Below are 22,140 nucleotides of genomic sequence, written 5' to 3'. Positions count from 1 at the left end.
TTGGGCTGAAAACATCTTTTCGAGCTGTACTGGGCTGGAGCCTCCTATTTAATTAACCTGTTTTGGTTGGCTGCACGGAGCTCTTGTGCTTCCCTACCTAAAAATCTCTCCAGAGCCACTCCTTAGAAGGAAGCGGACAAATAAGGGATACTAGTAGGTCTCCAGACACTTTTTTGTTAAGCGTTAATGATCTTAATGTTTCTCATAATAAAAGGTGAAGACATCAAACCCAAAAATCTTGCGTACATTCACTCTGCCTATCTCAACAACAAGAGAAGTAATGCAGTGTGAGCTCCTAATCAAAAGGAAACGAGTTTACAAAGTGTTATTCAAAGAAATGTTCTCTTTTCGGATAAGTTAGAAGCACGCAAAAAAATCTACACGGTTTGAACTTATGAACATCTGAGAGATTACACAAATTTTGTTCATTTCCTATTCTAAATTAATTTGCTTTTGACTTTTATGTAAAATGCTTTTCTGCTCCATATGCAGATACGAATGAGATTTCCGCAAATGGCTAATATTTAGCAGAAGGGGTCCAGCAATTTTTATAAAAATGTTACAATTTCTTTCCATATGTGGTGAGTAGTGAAATAGTATATTATATAAACAATAAGTTGTCATTGATATTAGATGATCAATAAAGAGTAGCAATAAACTCGAGATTTACTTCATTCTGGGTAATGCACCTGGAGTTCTTATGCTATGCTTTAGATTAAATTAACAGATAAGTATTCTATCATACTTGTGTATTAATCCAGAAACTTGTCGCTCTACACTCTCTTTTGGCTTCATATTTATTAACATGATTTCGTAATAGATATGTACTTCCTACTGCCTGGCATATATATATATATATATATATATATATATATAATGTAATGTCATTTGTGATCAACCTGTTCGGTGATTATTCGTCGGATTGAGGATCCTTTTTTCTGCAATCTCTAACTGTAAATTGATTATCACGGTTGGGTTAACTAAAGTGCTTATTTTAAATATCAAACAAGATAAGAGAGTGAAAGGAGAATATTTCGTTGTAATTTAACGAAATGGCCTTTATCAGTGAAACAATAAGCAAGCAGTCAATATAAGGAAGTGATCCAGCTAAACGATGTAATGATTCTCCATAGAACTATATTGGATATTTATAACATATTATTCACTACTGTCGTATTCTCTTCTTACTAATTATTACAAAATAAGTGCTTATGTAATCTACAATATATTAAATACAAAATTTCCATTAAAATTAATATCTACTATTCCACTCTATATTGCTTGATGGCAATAATTCGTATTGTTGAATAGTTCGTTTCCTAATTTTAAATTAGTGTTACTTAAAGTTTCCGTATTATTCTTGTTTTATTTTACTCGTTACAACTTAATAATTTTTCACGATAATTCTATTTCAATTTCCATAGGTTGGTAGCGAAACCTTCTGGATGTAATGCTCAAGAATTTACAAGGAAGCACACTTGAATCGAAATTAATATATGTATAATGTGCGAATTCCATGGAATGTTTGGCCCAAAAATGCTCCGAATAAGTCAATTGTGATAAGACTTTGCTAAAATCCTCGTGTTAGATCTTATACGGAAAAAAAAAATTCCGTTGAGATTAATAAGGTTGTAAGTCCAGTGAAATCTGTTCGTCCTAGTTCACAACAATTCAATATTTGCGGAACCAGTATTCAACGGATTCTGAAAGACAACAGATAAACCTCCTGTAACGGTCAGTGCTGCCAACAGGGACGGCTCTAGGATTTTAATTTTGGGTAGGCCCGCTTCCTCGCTTATCGATACATTGATCGAAATTTGATTGATTAACGACACTAGGAAATTACTTTTATAATAGTTGTTGATGCTATTTGTTAACTAATTATCTACCATATAGTAAATAATGGAAAATATATTTATTCTTTATACTATCTTTTAGCGTTTATAAAAGATTTTTTTTTTTTAGAACTTTTGGGTAGGTCCGTGCGTACCCAGCCTACCCGTTAAAATCTCCACTGGCTTCCAAGTTATTAAAACAGATGGTGGGCATTTTAAAAATTGCGTTCATTATGGAGCACCCTTCACATTACAAGAAATGCGACTGTCAATGATTCGCCGGAAACTCAGTCGTATCTAAATAAACAAAAGCAAGTATAGAGCAGAAAAGTACTTTATACAAAGGCAAAAGCAAAGTAATTTTGAGTAAGAAATGAACAAAATTTGTGTGAATAACCTCTCAGATGTTCATATGTTCAAACCGTGTATTTATTCGTGATATACACCCTGTTTCAAAAACAGTACAACAATATTCATACGTATTTCGAAGGCATATATTTGCTAAACTTTAAGACATACGAATATGAAATTTTACTCACATATTTACGAACCTCTCAAGTTCAAATTACAGTTGAAGGTTCAAATTTCAGATGTTCAATATGTCCTCCATCAGCGACACTAACAATATCACATCGATACTCAAATTCCTCCCATACTCGAGCAACCATGTCCAGCGTCACTGATGTTTTGGCAGTACGGATCCGGTTCTTCAAATCTTCCAGGTTCTGTGTGAGTGGTGGTACATAAACGATGTCTTTAACGAAACCACACAGGAAGAAGCCACAGGGTGTCAAATCCGGTGACTGTGGAGGCCAGCTGAGACATGCTAAGTCGCCAGCTCCTTGACGACCAATCCAACGCTTCGGTAGAGTTTCATTCAGATATTCACGCACTTGGCGACTCCAGTGAGGGGGTGTCCCGTCTTGTTGAAAAGTGAAGTTGTCTTCGTGCAGCCTCGGAAACAACCAGTTTTGTAACACAGCGAGATACTGCTGACTGTTAACCGTGTTTCCATTAAAGAAGAATGGGACGTAAACAAATGATCGAGATATCGCGCAAAAAACATTGACTCTGGGCGAATCCCGTACATGTTCAATGACTACATGTGGGTTCTGTAGGCTCCACATTCGAACATTATTTGTTTGTTTACCTGACCACTAACACGGAAAGTCGCTTCATCACAGAACACGATGCGTTGTGCAAAAGTGTTATTGTCAATAGCATCCAGAATCTCGTTACAAAATACCACACGTTTGCGTTTGTCATCAGGACGCAGAGCTTGTAACAGCTGTAACTTGTACTGCTTCATAACCAACCAACGTCTCAAAACACGCCAAATTGTTGTTGTCGACACTTGTAACTCCCAACTGGCACGACGAGTTGATTTTGAAGGACTACGTTGGAAAGCAGTTTGAATACGTGCTACATTTTCTTCAGGAACACGAGGGCGGCCATGACTTTCCTTTACATACACATCATGTATCTACAAACTGTCGATACCATTTGCGAATGTTCCACCCATTCGGAGGATCAATTTGGCACTTCAACTTGAAACGTCTTTGAACTGTAATCATGGAATTGCACTTCGCAAACTCGAGAATACAAAATGATTTATGCTGCGGAGTAGCCATTTTAAACATGTGACGGTTACCAAGCAAAACAGAAGACAACTGACATCTAGCGGCTATTAATATAAACTAGACTTTGTATTCGTTTCTCCAATAGCCGAGCCGAGGCACAGAGATCGATAGTTTGGACAAAATAATTCTTCATATTACGTATATTCTTTTTGAAACAGGGTGTATATATATATTCGTTTGTCAATAAAAAGATTTGTCAGAATATTACTCAACTAATACTAAGAAGTCAGAACCAAGTACAAATATTTTTTGCATTAAGTAGCCATAAAATATATTTCATATTCACAAATAATTTCTAGAAATGGAAAACATTAATATGGTAATGACGAGTAAGAGGTAGCAAGTGATATATGTACACCTTGTCTCAAAAAGGTTGAGCGCATTCTTTACTGGTGTTTTGAGGCAATAATTTTCTAAGTCCAACTTCGGGTATCTTCGGGAAAAAGTAAGCCAGGTTCGAACCTCCAAGCCAGCCTTTGCAATCGGGAAAAAGTTTGCAGATTTGTTTTTCTTCTTTTAAATATAAGACTTGTTACCAAGTGTTTAAAAGAGCAACATTGATTGAAATACTTAATGATACAATATTTCGAAACCTTTTTTTTTTTAATGTCAGCACATGCTTGTTTGTCATTTAGCTCTCCATACGTAATGGAACATTTAAATACGTTAAAGAATCTTTCCATATGTAAAAGAATGCTCAAAGTTAAGAAATAGAACATAATTATCGCCTGAGTACTAAAATAAAAGTCAAAGTAGAACAGAAACAGCGTTCGTAATGGATATGAATGTCATAATTATCTTGAGATCCGTTATACATCGCTAGAAGCATAATTCTAGAAGTCCTTGTGCTAGCTCATTGGTAAGCTGTCGGATTTCAAATCTTAAGGTTGAGAGTTCGAATCCCGATTAGGTTAATCCTTTTTTTAAATTATATTTTCCGCAATGCATGAAAAATTATATAAAATAATTACATTAGAATACATAAGTTGTGTATATATAACATAATCATTGCAGAACATAGTAATTATTATGTTTAAAATATAACATCTGAGATAATTTTCACAGTAGGTCGGTATTATATATGAGGATGTAAATACAACTTAAGAAACTCGTTCAATAGCAATAAATAAATCATGTAGTGTATTTATTTGCAGCTATTTGTCATATAGAGGGTAATTCTCAACATTCATAATACAGAATGTCATTTATGTTCTTGAAAAGTTATTCGATGCATAAACCGAAGGTTTAAACAGAGAATCCAAAGTCGGAACGCTCACAAAAAATTCATGAACCCCAAAGGTCACGTGAGCAGACTGGAAATGTCCTTATGAAGCATGCCACAGCAGAAAGTCTTTACATAGATTTTCAATTCAATTCCTGATATATGCTTTTGCAATGTGGAAGTGGTGATGCCTTCAGTCGCCCTCACTCGCTCGCTCACTCTCTATTTATACAGAATATAAAAGTGGATTTATGTGTGTATTTCAGCATAATTCTGATATATCTAGAGCAATTTTAACTATATTTCTTACAGTCTGGAAAAAGAGTACTGTCGGGATACATATCAAAAATGCTAGAAACGGGTCGATATTAGTATCGAATCCATAGTTTCGTGGTCGCTTAGGTGAATGATTCTACTTTCAATTCAAGTCCAACTAAGCTCCCATTAGCACCCAGGGTAGTTACGTAGCGACATAAAGATATCGAAATCATTCGATATTAGAATCGAATCGTAAGTTTTCAGTGCCGCTAACAGTGCAGCATTTCCCATTAGTCCACAATAGTCCACATTTCACATTAGTCCCATTGCCTAGAGGGCAACATATTTGCAGAGTGCAAAGTTTAAAACTTGAATAATATTTTATTTTTTTCCGTATGAAAAAGTTATAAATCAAGAGCAAATATACTATTTCACGAACAATCCTCTTTTACTATTCTAATATGTTTAATAATAGCGTAAGAAATCTAATAGTAATTCAGAACATGTTTCACAGTTGTTATTTTTTGTTACATAGTTGTAGCTGTAGCATGTAGTGAATGGAATTTAACTGTAATAAATTCACTAATTAACCATATTCGAATTAAGTTTTATTTTTAAGTTCGGGACGAAGGGGCGGAGAAATATGTAGTTATTGGGGGCACCGAGCTTTTCTACATTTTACTTTCAAGATCTCCATTTTTCTTTTGTCATTTGTTCCTAATAAAAACAGTTCAGTCACTTTTGGATTGTCATAGGATAGTAGGAGTTGGATTTTGGGATGCAGCCTGAGAGATTCTAGAGGAGCTAACTGCTTGAAAAAGTATTTTTGAATCATCTGTAACATATGAAATAAGGATATGTATCATAAAAAATTGAAAGTAACTATGTCTGCTTAATCATCACGGTCAAATTGCAAAGTCAAATAAATTGACGTTTAGTATATAATCAGGCTCCAATCCCAACTGGGAAGTTACCATACGCGTGTCACTTTCATTATAATACATATCCTTAGGGGGAGTAGAAGTCCGAATTTTTGCGAAAAATTGAGTTGAGTTGAGTTTAGTTTAGCGTCCCTTTCAGCAGCGAGGCTATATGAGACGTGGACCTACTGATTAACGTGGAATCCGAACCACATGAGCGAAAAATTGAGTATCTCACAAGCCGTTCAACTGAGAGCTGAAATTCAGCATATAACTCTTTATTAAAAATAAAGAGAATATGTCCTGGCATTTTTTAAAATTATCTTTTATGAACGGGGGGACGGGGGTGCATTTTCTATATATTGGAAATTGGTAGTGGGTTGATTTGTAAAAATAATCGAAAACGATTGATATTAGTTGAGAAACAAATTGAGTAATGCAAATTAAAGTTCTTTTTGAATTTTATACCCACTGCTTTCTATTTATAATTGCTGAAGCTGGTGTTTAATATATGGAGCGTTCCGAGCATAAGGCAATCAAGCCATAAAGTTAGAAAAAAATGGCCATAAAATTTGTATTCTAAACTTAATTACATGGGCATTTTCAATTAGTACGGCATGCTTAATTATATAGAAAATTAGTTTCCCTCTCTCTCTCTCTCTGGTTTTTTTACGTTGGTCTACTTTTCCTTGATTTGAAACTTTCAAATTTCACCCTATTTTCTACTGAAATGTGTCTGTAAGGCAACAAAGAAATAATTATATATGATAAATTTAAATTCATTTTAATTTGGAAGATGAGAAACACTTTGCCATTATATATCGTAAAGGTCAGACCCACCAGTATTGTAACAGAGAGGTGCTTGAGCCATTAACGGTAGAAATTCAAACTCCGATAAGTGATAATTTCACAGTCTTGTTTTATTACAAGTGTAACCTCTTTAGCCAATTGAGAGGAGGACGTGGGCCATCGGTCAGAGTTGATGTCGATGGGTTTTGGTGGGTCGGAGTTGGTCACAATGGTTCAGAGTGGTTCATAGTTGGTGGTGGGTCAGAGTGGATCACGATGGTTGATGGATCACAGTGGGCCAATGGGGCATTTGGAATGGAACTTGGTTTTCAAAATGGAACTTGGGCCACCACGGATCGTCGCTGCGGGGCCACCAATTTCTGGCGAGAGGTCAATAGTTGACCATCTGTAGTCCACCGACGCTTACAGCTTAGAGTAATGAACGATGTCTTTGCCTTGTGGAGTTCATGACTACCGACGTCGGCATTCAACTAGCTTTTAGTATTCCTTTACTAACCATCTATTGTTCATGTTTGTACACGGTGTTGTAATAATAATAATAATCATAATAATAATAATAATAATTATTATTATTATTATTATTATTATTATTATTATTATTATTATTATTATTTGTAGTAATAGTAGTATAATTGATGATAGAATAATTATTGTCTATGTATTGTCCAGGTAGGACTACACACAGGATTTTGCTCGTTTTGGTTCGACTTGACTCTAGTCCGAGTCGAGTTGGAAGATATTTTTCGCGCCGAGTCCAAGAGTAGACCTCAAAGATGTATGTTTCGAGTCGAGTCGAGTTTCAAAGAAAAGTCGTTCGTGCCCATCCCTACTAATGAGAGCTTAATCGGAGTTAAGCGAAATTGAAAGTCTCACTATTTATCTAAGCGACCCCGAAAACTATGAATCTAATATCGATCATTTTCTACCAATCTTTTATATGTATCCCCCTCCCATTCACCATAGGTAACCCGACAGCACTCTTTTCGAAACTATAAGAAATGTGGTTAAAATTACTCTAGGCCAGTGGTTCTCAATCTAATTCCTATCACGATCCCCTTTTATCACACGCTCTTGCCAGCGACCCTTTTATAATTTTTTTATAATAAGCTTGTGTGGGATTTTTAACATACCTATTTCTATAATAGTAGAATCCATTTTTTTTTGTTTATAGTGAACAGTGCCATGGAAAATCAGCGCCCGGGGCGAGAGTATAGTACGATGTCACCGTATATATGAGTGACGTCGACAGACTAGCTACGAAGCGCCACCATGGTTGGCACGAAGCTCAATAACATTTTCAAAATAAACCCTACCTTTCCTTAATTTTGAGCACATTTTATTACGTTTTTCCTTCTATTTTACACATGTGCACATGCACTTTCCTAACATGAGTAACACACTTCCTCCGAAATGTGTGGCCCCTTTTTTCGGCGCCCGGCACTGACAGTGGATACAGTAACTGTAATATCTATATTCCCAACGACGAAGGTGCTGGTTCAAGATGGATGTTAAACTCCTTCATTGAAGAGGCCATTAACGTATCCGATCTAAGCCCACAACTTCTTGACCAAATAATAGAATGATCATGCGACAAGTCTTTGCAACTGGTTTTTTGTAACGAAGACTTGGACAAGTTCTGCCTGATGAGGAGAGAAGAATATCCTGGTCTGGGGATTGCTGCTTTAAAAGTAATAATTCCATTTGCTATATCGTACTTGTGCGAAAGTGTGTTTTTTATGGTAAACATTAAAACAAAGATAAGAAATCGCTTATCAGTTGAAAATGGCTTGATAATGTTCGTCATGAAGATTGAACCGGACATTGCTGAACTAGTGAAATTACACCATGCTTAGGTGTCTCATTAGGTTTTAATTTTAATTGTATTTCAATGTGCAGGTTTTGTTCCATGTGTATTTTTCTAGTATTTCTATATACAGTTCTCATTAGTTTTATATCATACCTCTTTGATTTAAATTCATTTTTAAACAACTCTACTAACTAACTAACTCTATGGCCTATGGAACCCGGAGGTTCAATGCCGCGTTCACAAAAGCTCTACACTGACTTCTATCCTTAGCCAATTGGATCCAGTTTCTACTTTGTATTCGTATCTCAGCGAAATCCATCTTAATATTGTCCTCCCATCTGCGCCTAGGTCTTCCTAATGGTCGTTTTCCGATTGGTCTTCCAGTCAAGATTTTGAAAGCGTTTCTACTTTCTTCCATTCTAGCTACATGACCTGCCCACCTAAGCCTCCTAGACTTCACGACCCTAACAATGTTGGGTAAACCGTATAAATTATGTAGTTCCTCGTTATGAAGTTTCCGCCATTCCCCATTCCCGTTCCTCTTGGGTCCGAATATTCGTCTAAGGATCTTGTTCTCAAATACTTTCAGTCTATGTTCTTCCCTCAAAGTAAGCGACCATGTTTCACAACCATACAGAACAACAGGCATGATTATCGTTTTGTATATTTTAAGCTTCAAATTTCTCGACAGAATTCGCGACGACAAGACTTTGAACCGAATAGTAACACGAATTCTACACCCTTTGAAAATGTTCAGTAGACTTATTTTTTATTGTTCTTTACAGTGTGTATAAAAAACAAAAGTATGCCTATCAGAACAAAATTAAAAATAATATTTGAAAATAATTTCTAATATTAGATTCTAACTATATTTATCTCTTCCGCCTATCTTCGCGATCCCCTAGGGGCCGCGACTCCCAGGTTGAGAAACCCTGCCCTAGGCATACATGAGTTATGTTGGAACATACATACATACACTTTTATGTGTATAAATGCAGATAAGAGAGAGTTAGGAGAGAGCGATTAAGGAATTACCGCTCTCAATCTCTTCACTTTACTTTTGCGATTCGCGAATTTCTTACGTGACAGTTTGGGGCTAGCTAGTTTTTTGTCTTGGACCACGATCCGATTTTCGATATGCTCTACCTAAATGCTGTAATGCGAATATTGAGAAGTTATCTGCGATGAAAGTAGCTGCAAATAAATACATTACATAACTTATTTATTGCTATTACACGATTTTTTTTAAATGTGTATTCAATATTCACACATAACACACCGAGGTTCTGTCAATACCTCAGATGTTATATTTTAAAGGTAAGAATTACTTATGCCGTGAAATGATATGAATATATATATTCAACTGATATATACAACTGATGATATGAATATATATATTCAACTGATATATACAACTGATGAATTGTAATGTAACTATTTTACATAATTTTCATGCATTGAGGAAAGTAGAATATCATAAAAGAATTTCACCTGAACGGGTATCGAACTCACAAATTAAACGCTCGGTGGTGTACCACTGAGCTAACATGGCCGCTTTTCGGAAGCTGCTTCTGAAATATAACTGAGCTCATACGTAAATGCTCTTTTCCGTATGGAAATCACAATGACGAAACGAGAGTGTGAATACATAGTCTCGAAATATTGTATCATTAAGTATTTCAATGTTACTTTTTTCTACACTTAATACCATTTCAACATGTCTTATTATATTTAACAGAAGGAAAAACATATCTGTACATCGTTTCCCGATTACTAAGGTTGGCTTTGGAGGTTCGAACCAGCAGCTTTAGTTTACTGTTTTCCGAAGATACCCGAAGTTGGACTTCGAAAGAGTTTGTCTCAAAACAGCTATCATCATATCGCTCAATCTGTTTGGTATATGGTATATGTTTTTATACGTGTAAAGTCAGTATAACAATTCATTCTTTAAACAGCTTTTCGTATGTATTAATATTCCTTTATAAAAACTGTTTTTGATATTATTATTACGGCACACCATTTTCAGATTTCTTTCGCGAGTCGTTGACCAAGTCGTTCCCCACCAGCGTTGCCAGACTCACAGCTCGGAATTATTCCAAAACCTGATCGAACTTATGCTAGATTCGGTCAAATTATGCTAGATCCTCATAATTACTAATTCAGGAGTTTAAAAAAAACGAAGTTGAGATACGATAACGTAACTTAAAATACACAGAGAGCAAGAATGCAATATTTCACGCACCAAAATTTTAGCTCAGCTAAATTAATGCAGTCGTTGCCAGACTCAATGGCGTATATATCGTATAAATGAATGCAAAGTTTTTGTTTACATATTTTGAAAGAAAATTACTTCGCAGCATAAGGGGAGTTGGGAATCGTCTGCTAGGGGGGGCGGCAGATTTTTGGTCGGTCTCGGAGCTGTCATTTCAGGAATAAATATGATCATGAAGTCAGAAATAAAGATGGTGAAGTTGTCAAAAAGTTGGGGGGAGAATGGCCCCCATAGCTCCGCCCATGCCTCGGAGTTAAAGGATTAGAAAACCCTGGGTGGAGCCACAAAAAATCCCAAAGACGTTTTGAACTTACTTCGGAAAATAAGACTGTCTGTATGGTTTACCGACTGTATGAATCAATGGAAGAGGATACATTTCTGCCGTTCTTTTTCTTCCCACGACCAACTTCTTTCTCATCTCCAGGTTTTACGGCTTTCTGATAAACTTGCTGAAATTGTGCTAGATTTGGGCAGGATGCTAAAAGCAAGATGCTAGGTGCTAGAGACATGCAAATTATGCTAGATCTAGCATCATTATGCTAGATCTGGCAACGCTGTTCCCCACAATAGGCGTGTCGTGCAAGTAACCAATCACACGTCAGGTACTAGCTTTTACCTATTGCTTCCTTCTCACAGCTCAGAACATTGGTAACTATGGATAGACGTACAGCAGTAATTACTTTATGGGAGTTGGAAGGTTATTCTGCAACTGCAGCTAGCAGGCGAGTAGGTGTCCCGGCCTCTACAGGAAGGCGATGGATTCGGAAATATGGTGCTACAGGTCAGACTGATAATTTACGATCTCCTGGTCGTCCGCATGTGTCAACCGAAGCCCAAGATGCGAGATTAGTAAACGAAGCCCGGTTAGACCCACTAAGGACGTCTAGACAGCTAAGGGAAGTTTCTCTCTTTCCTGGTAGAAAGCATACAGCTCTGCGAAGGCTTCGTCATGCTGGGTTACGTGGCCGTGTTGCTGCCGTGAAGGAATAACTCTCAGACGACCACAAAATTTACCGTCTCTCGTTTGCACAGGCGAATGTGGGTCGCAATTGAGAAAACGTAGTTTTCTCAGATGAACCCATATTCACAACATCAAAGGAGGGACGCCGTTTTGTGTATCGTCCGAGAGGCACCCGATATGACCATGGATGTGTGGCTGCTTGCAATCGCAGTGGCCATGTATCTATTTTATGTTGGGGTTGGATTTCCAGTCGCGGAGCAGGACAGCTTCATAGAATTGAAGGACATCTGGACAATGCTCAGTACTTAGACATTATCAGTAATATCATGGTGCTATCTGTACGAGTATTTCAGCCTGATGGTGTAATTCAGTTCCAGCAATACCAGTCGCCAATACATACTTCCCGTGTGATTCAGGAATGGTTCGCAGGGCATCCTGAGATTGATTTAATCGACTGGCGGCTCGTGGAGCAGACCTCAATCTCATGGAAAATATGTGGGCAGAAGTGAAGCGTACTCTAAGGGAAAGTTGGCCTGAGGCAGATCCACCAAGAACTCAGGATGACCTGTGGCATCTTGTTTCCGAAGCATGGCTGGAGGTAGGGGAAGGAGATAGATTTGTCACCCATGTAATAGATTCCATGCCCAGAAGAATGGAGCGTGTAATAAATTCAGAAGGGTCTTGGACACAATATTAATGTCCCCGCCTTAACTCCCGAAAACAGCCCTTTTCAGGGCTACCTAAACGCTTCTGAAATTTCTAGAAGTAAACCACTCCTTGTATCCGATTTCTGTGCAATCCTACTAACAAAAGAATGATTATTAGCTGTAGGCTTTGAACTCCAGACCTCTTTATTGGCAAGTCCGTACTCTACCAGTGAGCTAACATGAACACGCAAACCCAACCTGAAGAAACACGACTTTCAATTTCTGGTATTCGATGACAATGATGCTCATATACTTGGCAAATGTTGTATTCAACTTGGGATATTCCGCAACACACACACACACACACACACACACATAAACAAAGCGAAAGAGAGAGAGAGAGATGAATATACAAAAGCATATTCAACGTATTCGAATGAGACTCTAAGTAACGACATTCCGTTCTAAAGAGAGTTTGTGTTTCTTCCCGTGACGTTAAGGGGATCGGGAAAAGTTATGTGTCTTGAAGCAGGATACGACTATGGATACTCTGTTTATACACTTTCTATATCCGTAGGAATATATTGAATTTCACAAATGTAAATGACATGCTGTAATGAGAATATTGAGAAGTTACATCTGTATGACAAATAGATGCAAATAAATACACTACATAACTTATTTATTGCTATTGAACGAGTTTCTTAAGTTGTATTTATATCCTCATATATAATACCGACCTACTGTGAAAATTATCTCAGATGTTATATTTTAAACATAATAATTACTATGTTCTGCAATGATTATGTTATATATACACAACTTATGTATTCTAATGTAATTATTTTATATAATTTTTCATGCATTGTGGAAAATATAATTTTAAAAAAAGGACTAACCTAGACGGGATTCGAACTCTCAACCTTAAGATTTGAAATCCGACAGCTTACCAATGAGCTAACGCAAGGACTTCTAGAACTATGCTTCTAGCGATGTATAACGGATCTCAAGATAATTATGACATTCATATCCATTACAAACGCTGTTTCAGTTCTACTTTGACTTTTATTTTAGTACTCAGGCGATAATTATGTTCTATTTCTTAACTTTGAGCATTCTTTTACATATGGAAAGATTCTTTAACGTATTTAAATGTTCCATTACGTATGGAGAGCTGAATGACAAACAAGCATGTGCTGACATTAAAAAAAAAAGGTTTCGAAATATTGTATCATTAAGTATTTCAATCAATGTTGCTTTTTTAAACACTTGGTAACAAGTCTTATTATATTTAAAAGAAGAAAAACAAATCTGCAAACTTTTTCCCGATTGCAAAGGCTGGCTTGGAGGTTCGAACCTGGCTTACTTTTTCCCGAAGATACCCGAAGCTGGACTTAGAAAATTTTTGCCTCGAAACACCAATAAAGAATGCGCTCAACCTTTTTGAGACAAGGTGTACAACTGATATCAGATGACTCATGGAAAGTCCCATAAATAAGGTACAAATGTTATGATTATTTAAGGATATTTTTCTACAGTAAATAGAAATCTAAAAGATCAGTAAAAGCCCAAGAGATATTTTTTAGGACTCATCGTCAAAACTGCTTTGAATATGATTTACTGTAAATTAATCATGTTGTTCCTTGCCATACATCACCAAAATTTTACGTTTGAGCGTGAATTGTTTTCTCCTTTCTGGTAATGTCATATCGAGAACTACGTACTGATCACGTTTACGTAATCAGAGAAGTCTTGTTGATACTCTTTTAAATGAAATTACAGTCACAAATGTAAAAGGAAATTACAGTCACAAATGTAGATACACTATGAAGAATGAGCCAACGGAATTAATTCATATAATACGAGTCTGGTAATCTGGATATAAGTAATATATTGAACAGTGACTGGTAAGTGTGAAGAAGGCTTCTACAGAAATATTTAATAGACGAAATTTATTACAAAGTAGAAAATATGATGTCAATGATTAATAAAATATTAAAAATTTTAGATTTGTATTTGAAGCTTTGCGGTTGATTTCAAAGTGAACAAAGAATCAGTGTTTGAATTATTGCCATTTTATAATACTAATCGTTGAATAAGCTGTAATAGATCTTTAAATAGAAAAATAAATATCAATCAGCACTCATTTTAAGATAACTTTGATTAAGCAGTAACGTGTGTTACACATTTACTTGATTCTCAAAAATGCTCTAACTAATACATACGTACGTTTATAAAACGATTTATGATTGAGAAGGTAATCTGCTAAACATAGTATAACGTAATGCGGGGAAAAATGGAGGAAGTTAACAAAATGGAAGTGAATAAATGCAGAAACTAATTCTGTATTAATTGACTAATTAAATACAACAATGATTTTCTTAAATTTATAAAAAGCAAACGAAAATAATTGGATTTTTTTTAAATCTTTGTCACTAATACGTCACTACGGTTTATTATGTTTTGTTTTTCCGGGTTATCTTTTGATTCATTCTTCTCATCTTTTCTAAGGTACACATTATATTGTATCGCTGTAGAAAACAATGTAAGGCCACCTTGAAATATTTCCACTTATTTTATTTTTTAAATACGTTTATGCCTTAGTTAGATTTTTATACTTCGTTACCCCATGCCGTAAACGTCGTCAACACCTAGTGGCCCACTTGCCGGTAATGTCAATCGTCGCTATAGCGACGCGTCGAAGGCCTGCCGCTAGTGTGCCACTGGCGGATGGGTTTCATCGAGTCCAAAGAGATGTCTCGTGTCGGGGTATTGAAGTTACCACCGCGTAGCAGCGAAGACTTCATTTTGGTCCGCTCTCCTTCGATTCGTCGCGGAGAATCAGGAAGGGACCAACACGAACTATCGCCGGTCATGTGCATGCGGCTATTATTATATATTACTTTTTTTTGTGACGAATTGTTCCTAAACTGAGCTATGGGGATCAAGTGTACCTCCTGCTTCTACATCATGAAGTGAAAAATCTTGAGAAGATTGCGTACGATTTTATGAATTTAGATGGTAATTATCGCTGATCATTTGAAAGTGAATACGTAAGAACTACGGAATAAAGTGAATACACTCGCGTCATTTTTGTTATAAAATTACATGGCAAGCGGATTTCATCAAATCCCAAACTGTTATCGTCGAATATACACGGTTAAGGAAGCGCTCTGATTAGCCAAATTAAAAAGACCTCAACGATTTATACTTCTACAAGCGACTTTTTTTTATCATCGCCTCTGTGGCCAAGTGGGAAGAGCACGTGTCTGATAATTCAAAGGTTAGTTGTTCACGCACACCTCGGGGCACTTTTTTTTACTTTTTTAAAGTGTTTTTTTAGATATCTTAATGTAAAAAATACATATATTGGTGATTTAACATATTTGGGGGAGTAATTTTGTTATTCATTGGCTTTTTGTCGCGTCTCTGCCCCTGGTGGGCCGCTAGTGGTATAATTTTCAAAACGGAAGTGGGACCACCGGGGACCGTTGCGGGGCCTCTAATATTTGGCGAGATTTATCTGGTTGCCCATCGGTGGTCCACCCACGCTTACGGCATGGGGTATATCCTAGGTTATGTTTCAAAGGAATAATACTTTCTATGTCTTTACTCTTACAGTAACTATTGCTTTCAGCACTTACATTGTTTTCTACAGCGAGTCTTCAATTTAACTTTGAACTGTTTTTGAGACATATCGACTTCTTTATCTACTTACTGATATATATGACATCAATAATCAATTCATTGCTGCTGTAAATGGTAATAACATTGTCCCATTTCCGTAATTATATTACTTCAGCGAATATTGTTTCTACTTGATAAGTATTTTAATCGCTAATTCTGACAATATTGAATTGCTATATGATTATGAGTCATTTGTCTAAAGTTTGGATTATGTTGATTCTACTGTTGTTGCTGTGTTATGGCCCCTAGCATTACGTAGATAGTGTTATGAAATCAATTTTCATATAATGCACACCAACCCCAGTGACGACTCGCCTTTCTGGTTGAAACTCATCCGATAGTTGACTTGGCTATTTGACGGAAGGCAAATAGACTAGATACCAATCCACTCATAACTTTGCGACTAATTAAGTAATACGCGAATACGACTAAATTCATGCCCGTGTCCATGCAGAGCTTTCCAATATAGGCGCTCTGCACACAGGTTGTGTTGCAAGTTGTAATATTATAAAATGTTGTTTTTTTTTATATTTACATTTATACGTGAAATAATAAGTCATTTGTAATATTTTCAGGACAGATACTTCATCAAGACAAACAAATTGACGATTGCTCCACAGTGCTAATAATATTGGTTTAAATTCCAATATTCTTACAAACGATGAGAGCAATTCCATCCGGACGGACGACACAACTAGTACAGATCAGGCAGCAGCTGCAACGGGAAAAAACAAAAGGATATTCTGTACTCACTCACTCAAGAAAGATTTAGATCAAGTTGCTACGATAAACGTTTCTCATAGGAAGATGCCCACCACCTCGGATTCAAGAGATCACATCTCAGTTGAGAGAAAAGAGAGACCAATTTGTTATAGCGAATCTCATCACCAGTATGGAGAGGATTTAACCAATCCGTTATCATATAACTGCCAAAGCCTTTCGAAATTTAAATCTTATATTTGCCATCATTGCGGCAAGATTTTCTCTAAAAAGTCGATTTTAAATATACATATACCAATACACACAAAAGAAAAAGAACAAATCTCCCACGAATGTGGAAAAGTTTTTGCCCGAAAATCAACTTTAAAAAGTCACAAGCTACTTCATACTTCATTAAAGTCTTTTATTTGTGACCATTGTGGAAAGGCTTTCACTCAAAAATCGCGTTTAAGTTCTCACGTACTTACTCACACGTTAGTCAAATCGCACGTTTGCCGGCTGTGCGGGAAAGCTTTTCGTCAAAGATCAACCTTAAAAAATCATATGCTAACTCACACATTAGAGAAACCGAACACATGCCAAAAATGTGGGAAGAGCTTTGCACGTAAGAATGCTCTAACAAAACACACGTTAACTCATTCAGAGAAATCTTTCGTTTGTCAGCATTGTGGAAAAGCTTTCCATTTTAAATCAGATTTGAGTGACCACATGCTTACTCATACACTAATCAAACCACATATTTGCAAAAAGTGCGGCAAGAGTTGTTCACAAAAATCAAATTTAAAGAAACACATGCTAATTCATACGTTAGAAAAGTCACATACATGCCACCACTGTGGCAAGGTTTTCATCCAAAAATCAAATTTAGCACGCCATATACTCACTCACACGTCTGAGAAATCGCACATCTGCCAGCAGTGTGGAAACGCTTTCGCGCTTAAATCGAGTCTAACTACACATATGGTGACACACACATTGGCGAAATCTTGTATTTGCCAGTATTGTGGCAAAGCCTTCTGTCTGAAATCCTCTTTAAGAATCCATATCCATACTCACACATCAGAAAAGTCCAACATTTGCCATCATTGTGGAAGGGCTTTTTTACTAAAACTGCATTTAAGGCAGCACATATTAACTCATACATTGGAGAAACCACATAAGTGCTTACATTGTGCCAAGGCTTTCAGCCAAAAGTCAAAGTTGAAGAAGCATATGGTAATTCATACAATTAACAAAACGCACGTCTGCTATATATGTGACAAGGCTTTCTATCAACTGTCGTATTTAAATCGTCATATGCTAACTCATACATTAGAGAAGTCACACGGCTGGTCTTAATATATTTAGGTTTTTACACGAAAATATACTCAGAAAACTCACAGTCTAAAAACATATTAAAATAACTACATACGCGCACCTAAAATATTAGAAAACATTCACTGCCTGAATAAAGAAATATTTTCCCTAGTTTAGTGTGGAAAGCATACACAAGTGCTTTAAGTCTTTTCCTAAAATCAGAGAACATATGCATCTTGAAAGACTAAATAATGCAATGAAAACAAATTAGTTTGGCGAAATGTTTCGAAGAATTTCATTCAACAATGCTCACGTTCTGCACTAAACATAGGTGACAAAGTTATAGTCAAAATATGATTATTAGGTTCGTACGTTACAGAATCATTCGAGGAACGTAATTTGTGTGACCGGTGTCTAAATAGCATTACCAGATTTAACGCATAAATTAAAGACTCTACTTAACTGAAGAGTACGTTAAGGCATTACGTCAAATTTCAGGTTCCACTTCTCAACAGTGCACTAAAGGAAGACGAAACGTGGCACTGAGAATAAAGCTTCTGTGATTGTATTTAACAATAGTATAACAGAATTTCATGCGCATACTCCTCTGTGTATGGATTCATGTTTGTGTCCTCTAAAATAATAAACCCTCCACCAAATTTTCTGAAAATTAAAAATGCATGTACTGCGCTAGAAAATTATATATATGGTGTTTCACATTACCGACAACGTTTGGAAGGTGATTCCAGACGTCAAGATAAGACAAAAAATATAGACCAAGTTGGGTGCACAAATACTTCCTTTCGGAGTTATTGGCTGACGAAAACATGAAAAAATGAATTTAAAAGTCCATAGCTCCAAAACTATGGGACCTACCGCAGTCGCACCAAGACTTCCTTAGGAACTGATGTGTGCGCTATCCAAACATACACATTTTAGAATCCTACGGTACTTTCGCAACAATTTTTATAGAGAGAGTTTGTCTACGGGCATATAATTAGAAGTACTCAACAACTACCTCTATAAAAATTATTGCGGAAGTACCACAGCATTCCGAAACATGGATATTTGGATAGGCCATATACTAGGGCTAGTACTTTTCAGATGATATTGGTTTTTGCGGAATATCAATCGAAAATTAACACGATGGAGGAAAACGTGCAGGAGAGCTGTCAACGTGATTGGAGACGAAAATAAAAATGGAAAAATTGAAAAAATGGTGGACGGGATATTTAGACTTCGAGCATTATAAAGTTTGACAGCGAAAGAGGAATATTTAATTAGTTTTCAAAAACTAACTTATACTAGTAACGAAGATATTAAATGTAAACAATAAACGGAAATCAATGGGAGAAATTATGAAACATCCTCAAGTTGACTGTGCTGATAATTATGAGAAACAACCATGTGAGTCACTGAGTCAAGAGTTAAGAAACGGACTAAGAAGTAGAGTATTGCATTGCGAGGAGCAGAAACACAGATATTACTAAAGAAGGGTAAATTAAAACTATACTTGAGTTCTCGGAAAATCATATGTTGAGAGAAGTGGAAAAAACTTAACTAATTGGAACGATAAACGAGTGAAGGATATTAAAAAACAAGGGGTAAAAGAATATAGTGTGAATGAAAAAGATGTTTAGGCAGCGTTGGAGAAGAATTCCAGTTTGAATAAACCTAATTCTTCACATCTGGAATTTTGTCTTAACTAAATCGAATTAAATAATATTGTTTTCCTTAGAGTGTCAAATTATTATTATTAATTTTTATGTCATTTATATGGATAGAATGATGTGGCTAAAGATTTATTTCGATAATAATGATATTCCCTGACTCAAAAACATAAATGAGTTTAAAATTTGAATAGTTCAAAGATACTTTTTTTTCATACTTTTAATTATTAACTGGCAAATTAAATGTATATCTTGCTGCTTGAGCTTAGATTTATATTTATTGAACTCGGAAATAGGAATTTCCGTGTTAAATAGAACGACTACATTATTATTAATTTCTGTACTTTTTTTCATATTTTATTGTTAATCGTATCAATTTCTTCATTATGTTCATTCTTTCAAAAATGTTAACCCGAGAGTTAAAACCTCAAGCTCGTCTTTCTTTACATCTGTATTTTGTAATGATTTTAATACATCTTCAAATTTGCTTCTATCACTGTCTTATTGTTTATTAATACTAATACAGTAAAACCTCTCAACTTGCCCACCTGCTTATCTTGGCCTAGTTCGTCTTAAACCTGCATTTTTCCATAAGACATTCGTTACTTATTATTACTCTGTAAGTTGGCCACCTATCTACCTTGGAATTTGGCCGCATTGAAGCAATGTTTATCCTGTGTTGATAATAAATTTACCTGCGTATCTTGGGAACGCAAATACGTTTAGTTTATTTCTTAACTCTTTCGTATACCCGTATGAGAGCCAAGCATTCCTTATTTGTTACTCGAGACAGAGAAGCATAGATTCCCACGATTTGTTCTTGGAGGTCAATGGCCAGAACACTGCCCTGACAAAGGGGTGGTGAAGGAAGGTGCAAATAAGAAAAAGTACGGACAGGAATTCAGGAAATGATTGTACGTATTTGTTTACCCTGTCTGTTTTGGTAAAACCATTAGCTATATCGGCTTCTTTCATCAGTGGGAAGCCTTGGTTATTCCGGAAATTCTCAAGATTAAAGCTAACCATCTCAATTGTCATTTATTGGCAGCTGACTGCTTGTCGAAAAGTACCGGAGGTTTTGAGATATGAATGTCCTTAAGATTTTCTCAAAACATGTTTCGCTCCAAGGGAAACACTTGTAGCTCATTAACAAGAGGTAGTTACTACAGAATTAGAATGTGCATATGTGCAAAAAAGAATAAAAGACGTACGTCTAGAATAAACCAGCATGAATAAATTTGTTATTAAGAACTGATTTGCTCCTTTTCGAAGGATATCTGCAGAAAATATTTGTCATTGCCTAAAAAAAATCATATAAACTGCATATAAGTTATTGAATTTATAATTTTGCTTTTCTTGACATCATCTGAATAACTCAGTGTGCTACAATACCAATTTCAATAAACTGAGTACATATGTTTCGGTTTTATGGATATTTGTGTGATAGTGTTTTCCATCCGAATAATTCAGTGTACCAGACTACTTTTCAAGAAAAAAGTACATACATTAAATATACTCTAGTATTTTTTGCTAGTACTGTATATTGTTATGATTACTCCATATACACTATTTAAAAGTAACTGTCGTGCTACTGCTTTTTAAAATTTCACAATCAAATAATACTGAAAATTCTATTCTACAAATACACCAATCATATTTATTTTTTGTAATTTGGCCACTTTTCAATGGAACCGATGGTGGCCAACATAGGTTTCGCTGTATTTATTCATTCAAACTGATCTAATGTTACAGTATTTTGTTGAACAATTGAACTTGCTGTATTTGCTATGTTGTACGCTTAATAGATTATGATCCCTAAAGTGGTGGTGTACTAATTAAAAATCGTAAAAATATTTTGAATACTTGTTCTCCTTTTAAAAAATTTAACATATCTTGTGCTGATGTCACTTCTTTGATTTGTTTTAAAAAGCTTTAACTAGCACTTGTAAATCTTCTATCAAATAACTTTACTTTCAAATGCTTGTATATTTTAAAACTGTCCCAGATAGGTTATAGGTAGAGCCAGCAGCGTGTGTCCGGAATCGACTGCCACTACCGACTTTTATTATAAAATTCACTAAATAACAGTATTTACAGAAATACTACAAAGTTATTCTCTTCTAGATTTGTTAGGTTAGAATAGGTAGTCCTTGACCCTGAGATCGCGGACAGAATCTCCACAAATCCCTGTGGCAGGCTAGGCATAGTGGCGAAGGAGTCCCCAAAGTTCTGTGGCAAGCAGTAAGGAGGTTAGTGGTCACAGAACCCCGTAGTAGGCTAAGCAAGTGGGCTTAAGATTTCCAACAGAACCCCGTAACAGGCTGAGCCAAGAGAACGGAAAAACCATGTGTCTCGTGGCGGACTAGAGGCTTGAGGTTAGGTTACTTCTAATGTT

The 22,140-nt window shown here is 36.0% G+C and overlaps 1 protein-coding gene across 2 annotated transcripts in view; it reads left to right on the top strand.

Moving 5' to 3' along the window:
* Window positions 1-21,558, top strand: part of LOC145675809 (uncharacterized) — a 36,936-nt gene extending 15,378 nt beyond the window's left edge. The window contains exon 3 of one of the 2 annotated variants that reach the window (XM_081746520.1): window positions 16,635-21,558. In XM_081746520.1, the coding sequence (XP_081602646.1) occupies window positions 16,635-16,699 (65 nt within the window). In that variant the 3' untranslated portion in view covers window positions 16,700-21,558. Of the gene's footprint in view, window positions 1-1,424; window positions 3,283-16,634 lie in introns of those variants that run through there. The other variant, XM_081746521.1, reaches the window with a different exon arrangement.
* The last annotated feature ends 582 nt before the right edge of the window (window positions 21,559-22,140 follow it).

This window comes from Thermobia domestica, chromosome 18, assembly GCF_964235325.1.
Source record: "Thermobia domestica chromosome 18, izTheDome1.hap1.1, whole genome shotgun sequence".
Lineage (NCBI taxonomy): Eukaryota > Metazoa > Arthropoda > Insecta > Zygentoma > Lepismatidae > Thermobia > Thermobia domestica.
The sequence above is the reverse complement of the archived record's forward strand: the minus strand, read 5'-3'. Positions and strand labels throughout refer to the sequence as shown.